General features: G+C 33.1%; 1 protein-coding gene across 2 annotated transcripts; it reads left to right on the top strand.

Annotated features, from left to right (window-relative positions):
* Positions 1-138: 138 nt before the first annotated feature.
* Positions 139-8,038, top strand: Prosalpha3 (proteasome alpha3 subunit). 2 transcript variants are annotated; one of them, XM_018454174.1, is made up of 8 exons: positions 139-239; positions 572-627; positions 2,851-3,033; positions 3,138-3,254; positions 3,325-3,495; positions 3,835-4,131; positions 6,482-7,109; positions 7,606-8,038. In XM_018454174.1, the coding sequence occupies exons 3-8, from the start codon at positions 2,866-2,868 to the stop codon at positions 7,746-7,748; spliced, it is 1,524 nt and encodes a 507-aa protein (XP_018309676.1). In that variant the 5' UTR covers positions 139-239; positions 572-627; positions 2,851-2,865; the 3' UTR covers positions 7,749-8,038. The 2 variants fall into 2 exon arrangements, with proteins under 2 accessions (XP_018309676.1, XP_018309674.1); XM_018454172.1 differs by lacking the exons at positions 139-239; positions 572-627; positions 2,851-3,033; ... (1 more) ...; positions 3,325-3,495; positions 3,835-4,131 and adding an exon at positions 5,942-6,027 and having other exon boundaries at positions 7,606-8,018.

Genomic DNA, 8,038 nt, shown 5'->3' with positions numbered 1-8,038 from the left:
TAATCGTCTTTCTACCCCCACCATTGCCATCAGCGGTCCATTCTAGATGTCGATGGTTACCACCGTTTTGTGGCGCCGTCTAGGGCATGACGACCGGAGATGAGGAACTAATATTCAATATGGTATATAGTCCCAATGATCCTAATTCCTTGTTCGTTGTCCTCCATCAAGGAAGTTTAGCGTAGCTTATCGTCTAGCATCAAACCGGTACAATATCGTGGAATCTGAAAGGTGCCAAAGTGCGTATCAGGTATCAGTGGACAGCAATTTGTTAGAGTGGCAGAAAGATGTGTTAATTGGCGACCTGATTGTTATTGGAAATCATCAGTGAAAACAATCGCCATTAATGTCTGTTGAAGAGAGCTAATAAAGGCCATCACACGCGCGTACAAAAATTTTAATCGTAATCGTAAGATCGCAAGCAAATCGACCAATCACAATCAAAATAACGATCTCGCGTTTTAAAACGCTCGATTGTGATTGGCCGATTTGCTTACGGCCTTACGATTATGACTAAAATTTTTGTACGTGTGATGGTTAGGGAAAAATTTAATTGCGTTGAGATTTTTAGAATCAGAAATCCACTGGGCAGAAGAAGATTGGATTGAAGCGTTTTGCTGTGACACGGTGAGTAAAAAATTTAATAAAGAAAAAGAAGGAAATTCTTTACTGTGTATACATCAAATAATATCTTCGCGATGCGTTTTTTTTATTTTGCATAGATTAGAGGTCTATTCATTTTCATATCCCAGGGTACGTATTATAGAATTAATTGGAATGCATTTTCCGATCAGAATTATTCAATCCCTAGACTTCTATTATATTTTCGAGGGAGAACGAAATAATTCTGATCGGAAATCGGAATCCATTCCGACTTGTTCCAACTTGTTCCATTATAGGCTAAGTTTCCACCGAGGGTTAGAGTTGGGTCAGAGTACAAGAACTGACCAATCACAGTCGAGTATTCCCCTGTCATAGTCGAATGACAGGGGAATGCTTGACTGTGGTTGGTCAGTTCTTGTACTCTGACCCAACTCTAACCCTCGGTGGAAACTTAGCCATAAATACCCTTTTTTTGCACGATTCATCTTTTGTCCTTTTTTTCTCTCCAGTGTGAAAAAAATAAACCCTATAAGAGAGTTCAGTCCTGGGATATAAAAAAAGAATAGATCTTTTTTTTGTTTCTGTACAAAAACTTTTTTCCCCGCTTTCACCAAATACCTTACTTTAATTTCCAAAAGCTTATACTAGTTTGACAACAAATTCTCTCTCTATTGCGTCATCCTTGTTTTATGTCTAATAATAAAAATAGGATAACAATAATACTAACAGCGTTCCTCGAACAGCCCAACAATAAGTATGATGTAATTACAATAAAACATTGTCAGGAATTTATAACGATTAGGGAATTAAACATTTATACAAGCTGCAATATATGATGATTTACTGATTAAGAAGATGAAATTGGATATTGTCTGAATATCTAATCATTTAGTTGATTATTTAATTTTCCACTGGCAATTTGGGATTTAAAAGTATAGTTGATTTTTTGATCATAGATTCTGAAAGATAAATTTAAATCTGTAAAAAATAAATAAAGTGAAATCTAACTTCTATTATAGTATAAAAACTCTTTAAAGCTTTCACAAGTATGTAGGAATTTTTTCTGATTTTTATACAATCTAGAATATAAAAATCTACACTGAAGTTCGATGATCAGATTGATGAAGAAGAGTGAAATTTTCACCTTGCTGATAAAGATTAAGAAACTAATTTTGTTATGTATATTGTACTTGCCTCATTTTTCATAAACATTGTAATTTTACTTGACAAAAGAAAGCTTGAGATTAACCTTGTTAATCTTGTTGTGACCTTGTGTACCTTGTTGTGAGAAAGACCTTGTTATTAACAATATAATAAAAATAAAGGTATATGTTTTTTGTTTGACTATGAGATACGAGGGGCACTGCTTATATTTTGAGCCTTGGCAACACTGAGTGTTGTCTGACATTTCCACTAGAAAGTTTGACATTGTTGACCATAACCTTCTTCAGAACGTTTTGTTATTTGAGCGCGATTTGTATTGTTTACAGTCACTTGAAAATTGTGTCTCAGCGAAAAAATGGAATTAACTGATGAAAATTTTCGTGCAATGATTTATTATGACTTTCGATGTGGATTATCAAGACAGGAGTGCATCGATCAACTTATTTCCACTTTTGGCAATAAAGCCCCATCCTTTGCCACTGTGAAACGCTGGTATAACGAATTTAATCGTGGTCGCCGTTCGTTCCCGAACGTTAAGAATAAATTGCGTGGACAATGATTTTCGTCGACAGAAGAAGCCGTTGATGCATTCAAAAACCATGTTTTGGAGGTATCTCAAGCGGAATGGAAAAAATGCTTTGACAAGTGGTTCGAACGCATGCAAAAGTGTATAGATCATAAAGGAGAATATTTTGAAAAACAATAAAGTTTCAATGACAAATTACTGTTTTTTTATTATTAGGCTCAAAATATAAATAGTGCCCCTCGTATTTCTGAAATTTTATTTGAAAAGGGATCATTTTATTTTCTGATTTATATTGAATGCTTTAATTATTTCATAGAAAACTTGCTATTGAAATAGATAATTTTATGATCGATATATTGTTCCAAATCTAAGAATAAAAAACTGAGGATTCTGTTGTTTTACCTTCAAAATTGTTAATAACACTGCTTTTTTTCAAATGCTTTGTATCATGTTTCTTCTAGAATCTCTTATATTTAGCAATAAATTTTACTGTACTGATAATAAGATAATGACGAAAAAGAAATGAATGTCTTTTTAATAATTGATATAATTTATAGAATTAGATTCTAAAAATGGCAGATGCGGATATCATGGTTTCTTGTCCCTACAATTCTTCGCATCGTATTCGTAAATTTAAACTTATGAATCATATATCAAAATGCAAGAGATATAATAAGAAGGAAAACATGGCAGTGTGTCCATTGGACAAGAGTCACATTGTAGAGCAGGACTCTCTCAGGGTACGTATGTTCAAATTTATTGTAATATGTTTCAGAGTCGTATATCTTGAAAGATCTTTCTGTTCTTCCTGTTATTAATATCAATTTTTTATTCAATCTTGTAGGAGCACATTGAAATGTGTTCTAGTATTGGAAAAGCGGCAGATATGGATATTGGAAATATTGAAGCAAGAGACCCGGATCCTCCTAGTAGCTTGTACTTAAATGAAAATTGGGAAGAGGTATGGAACAATTAGCTAATGTAAACCGATACTGATTTACATTATATAACTCATATATTTTGTTTGACAGGATCCAGAATTTCCGCATTACGATCCGATGGAAGCTTCAGCGAAAATGCCGGTACTTCGATGTGTGCCTGGATTGACAAAAGCAGAGAAAAAGAAATTTAGGGACAACGAACGAGAGCGTATAGCAAATCTCAAAGGGTTTCCGAGCACAGTCTTAGAGTCTGCGAACATGGTAAAATATATTTCATGCAAACTTAATATAACAATATTTTTTAAATATATATATTTAACCTTTAACTATAGCTGTGAAAACTACACTTAAGTTTTGAAGTATCCTTTTTGAAGTGCACAGAATGCAAGTGAATCTCCTTACGGCGACTGATAGAGAAAATTCAAGCCTATAATTTTTATGCCTACAATTTATAACCTCATAGTACGCTCGTATAGATTGTATAATCACTCAATTTTGCTTCAAATCCTAATAACCCATTTCTGTAGTCCAGGATTAAATAAGTAACATCGTGATCACTATATTGATATAATTATATAAGTATTCTTTCTGTAATTTCAGACTTGTGAAGCACCATTACATCCATTACGTCCTCCTCGTAACGCTAGTACAGCATCAGAAGATGCTGCAGCGTCACAAGCTACTGCAGCATCTACAAGCATTTTACAAAATGACTTTGATAAAATGAAAATACATGAAGATGAAAAATATGATTCCGATGATCGTAATACAGGTGCTCGTCCTTGCTTTGCTCCTAACATTCATGACAGTTCATTCCACAGAATGTTATATGATGAATTAGCTCCTAAAGATGACGAGATTAAGCAATTAGAACAGTCTCTACGTAACACTAATTCGGTAATATATTACGTTTTTATATATATAAACATTTGATTAAATTTTATTGTGAATGAGTAATATAAATGTATCCTTTTTCAATCTTTTAATTTTTTAGCCAATTTCCTTGAAAGATTATTTCCAACAAGTTACCAGAGAAAATGGAAATTTTTCAATTTCTAATCAAAAAAAGAAAAGAACAGAAGTAGAAAGCAAAAAAACTGGAATGGATTCAACTTTCAGTATTGATATGAAGAAAGGAAAAGACGAATCCATTGAGAACACTTCGAGTGCGTCTAAAGAACGAGTTACCGATACACTTCTAGCTTTATTGCAAAATGAATCAAGTGCCAAGAAACAGTCTATGAATAACACTGTAAAGATTGATCAAATCAATAAAAGCTTTGGTGTAAAAGGACCAGTACTGGACAAGATCTTCGATCAATTTACTGAACGATTAGCTTATTTAAACGATATTCAGAGTACTGCTGCCGAGGAGAGCGCACGATTGAGTCAACAACTGAAAGATCTGAAAGAACTTCGTGATCAGATGGCTTCGAGAAAGTAATTATTTCTCACATTGATAACAATTGATTGGTAACTATTATGTATCGCTTGGAACAGTACAATCGTTTCTTTTAAATTGTCACTACATGTTTCATATAATCCTTATTATAGTTTAGGTACTAAGTATCATATAACACTAAGTACACACAGTATAATTGCCAAAAGATGATGTTTTGAAATTTTAATTACTGATAATAAGATAAATAAGATTTTCTTGTATATATATGTATGTACAAATAAGAAAGATCTATGTATATCTATGTCCCAAAAAAGAGCTTACACCAGGATGTTCGGCAACAAATAGGAAAAAATGGAAGGAATTATTCTAAATGATAAAAGATTAACAGACGTGTACAGATGTTTATATAATCTGTATATAGGTGTAAGAAATAAGCAACAATACGAGAAAGATATCAGGACGCTCCGAGATTCGGCCTGATCTCCTCCGTGAGGTAGACTTCCTGCTACTGGGCCACAGCCCTGACGCTGATAGCTTCTCTGTTATGTCTATTTCCTCTTTTTTTTTTACAAGTGTTTATATGATACAAGATATTATAAAATTGATTTCCTTTTTATACCTTAGTTAAGTTTATAAGCTTAAGATAAAGAAAGTTGCAGCTTCAGTTTGACTATTGCAACGTTACTGATATATTTATGTAACTATACAAAATACCTACCTTACATGGCTTATATATATACCTATCTTTTGAGATCTCTGTATGAAGCAATCTGAATTTTGTTGATCTGTATGAACATTTTGTTTTCTATTCATGTATTGGGCCTGATAAAAAAATAAAACTAATGATACATATTAATGGAAAGTATTATGTATATGTAAAAAATATTTACCCATCCTTTGCATCGTGAAGTTCCGCCCATTCTCATAAGTTGTAAGGTCAATATTACATGCGTTCGTTTTTTGTCGTACGACGAATTTTTCAACCGTGTCGATTGACTGCAAGACAGAGGATCTCTGGACTTCTTTGTCCTATAGTCAATCGACAAGCTTGAAAAATTTATTGTACGACAAAAAAGGACACATGTAATATTGGCTTAAAACGTGAGAAAAATGAATAGTGAAGGAAATGAGATAAAATTGTATGTTTGAAAAATAAATGATCGCATTGTTTATTTTGTATTATCGCGGGATTTATATCGATTTTAAGATTATCATAATGCTTATCGATATTTCATGGCGACTTTCGAGTAATCGAAAATTACCGAGAGTACCGATTAACCTGCCAATCATTCTTCGAGTCGAAGTGTCAAGACTGTTGGATACTGTTGGACTCGCGAGCGGCATTTTCTTGATACGACTGATAAGACATTTTAATAATATAAATCAAAATGGTAAGTTGACGAGTCTCATTGCAGCTCAATATTACATTTATTCAGTTCTGAAGTCAGCTTTTTGAAATACCTTGGATACTGTTGTTGCTTATAGGTTATGCGGGAAATGCATTGTCATCAAGACTAACATTTATCATAATTTGTAAATATGAACAGATCATAAGTGTAATTATTGCTAATATGGCACATATTTAAGGCATAGGATGTTGAAATCACATCAATATATCTGATTTAAAGTTCTGACACTCTTAGCAAAATATAAAAGAATGAACACATTAGAGACTTGTTTAAATGAACCTTTTGATGAATATAGCGGTTCTGTTTTACTCATATTTGCTTGCTTATATTTGGGATAAAATAAAAATTGAAACTTTAATAGAAATTTTAAAATTTTGAATTGTTCATCGCAATTGACTCAATATTTTTTAGCTATACCTTGTTATACATTTTACAGGCACGTAGATATGATACACGTACCACAATCTTCTCGCCAGAAGGAAGACTGTACCAAGTCGAATATGCTATGGAGGCTATAAGCCATGCCGGTACTTGCCTGGGTATATTAGCAAACGACGGTATTCTACTGGCAGCTGAGAAACGTAATACCAACAAGTTGCTGGATGAAGTATTCTTCTCCGAAAAAATCTACAAGTTGAACGACGACATAGTTTGTTCAGTGGCTGGTATAACTTCGGACGCGAATGTCTTGACGAATGAATTGCGTCTTATTGCACAGAGATACCTTCTTCAGTATGGTGAAGCTATACCTTGCGAGCAGCTTGTCTCGTGGTTATGCGACGTTAAACAGGCATACACTCAATACGGTGGAAAGAGACCCTTTGGTGTATCTATCTTATACATGGGATGGGACAAATATTACGGATATCAGTTGTATCAGTCAGATCCTAGTGGAAACTATGGCGGCTGGAAGGCAACGTGTATCGGGAATAATTCGGCAGCGGCTGTGTCGTCCTTGAAGCAGGAATATAAAGAAGGCGAGACAACTCTGAAAGACGCAATGGCACTCGCTATCAAAGTGCTCTCTAAAACGTTGGACATGAATAAACTCACTGCTGAGAAGGGTAAATTTTTATTTAAATCTAAATTAGAGCAATTGGTTTTAATGTCTATTTCTATGAAAATAGATTAATTTCAATCTTGGTTTAATTTACTCTCTTTTTTCTAATTCTTAAAAAAAATAGAAAATAAATTAAACAAGATTAAAGTTAATCTACATTCATAGAAATGTACATAAGTTGATGAGATTGTAAACATAGTTTTTTAATGAATTCAATTGGATACATTCAGAGAGAGAGAGAGAGAGAGAGAGAGTGAAATATAAATATTTGGAATTATAAAATATATTTTACCTAATGGTACAATAAAATGTATTGATTCAAGATTTAATCTGTTTCTATATTTATATTATAATACTTCTGTCAATCTGTATTGACATAAAAATATGTACAACAATAGTTTTAATATGCATTAATGTGTCTTATCAAATTTGCTATTAGACACATTTTGTAGTAATTTGTAACAAAGTTGTTGACATACGTTCACTTCTTTTACTTACAGTGGAAATGGCGATACTGACGCGCGAAGATGGTACAACAAAAACAAAAATACTGCCAGCGAATGAAGTGAACGCCTTAATTGCGGAACACGACCGATTAGAAGCACTGGCAGAACAGGCGAAGAAAGAAAAGCAAAAATCGTAGAAATTTATATTAAATAAGAAAATTAATCCACTGTGGTGACTAAGTTTACTGTATCAGGAAGAAATTGATATACATGCAACTCAAGTGTTTATATATGTACTATAAATTATTTCCTTGCCGCAGGAGTGAATCCTTACAATGATAGCATTATCATCTTCATTACAAAACAACGGTTATAGGATTAAAGATAGGATTAAAAATTTTTCCATAAATGTGTATCACATGTTATACTTCTTCTCCTTGTAATTTCCTATATTCTCATCTCATTAGCATAATCGATGTGATTTTGA

This window comes from Mycetomoellerius zeteki, unplaced genomic scaffold (assembly GCF_001594055.1).
Source record: "Mycetomoellerius zeteki isolate Tzet28-1 unplaced genomic scaffold, Tzet1.0 scaffold426, whole genome shotgun sequence".
Lineage (NCBI taxonomy): Eukaryota > Metazoa > Arthropoda > Insecta > Hymenoptera > Formicidae > Mycetomoellerius > Mycetomoellerius zeteki.
Note: the sequence above shows the minus strand (reverse complement) of the source record. Positions and strands in the feature narration are given on the sequence as shown.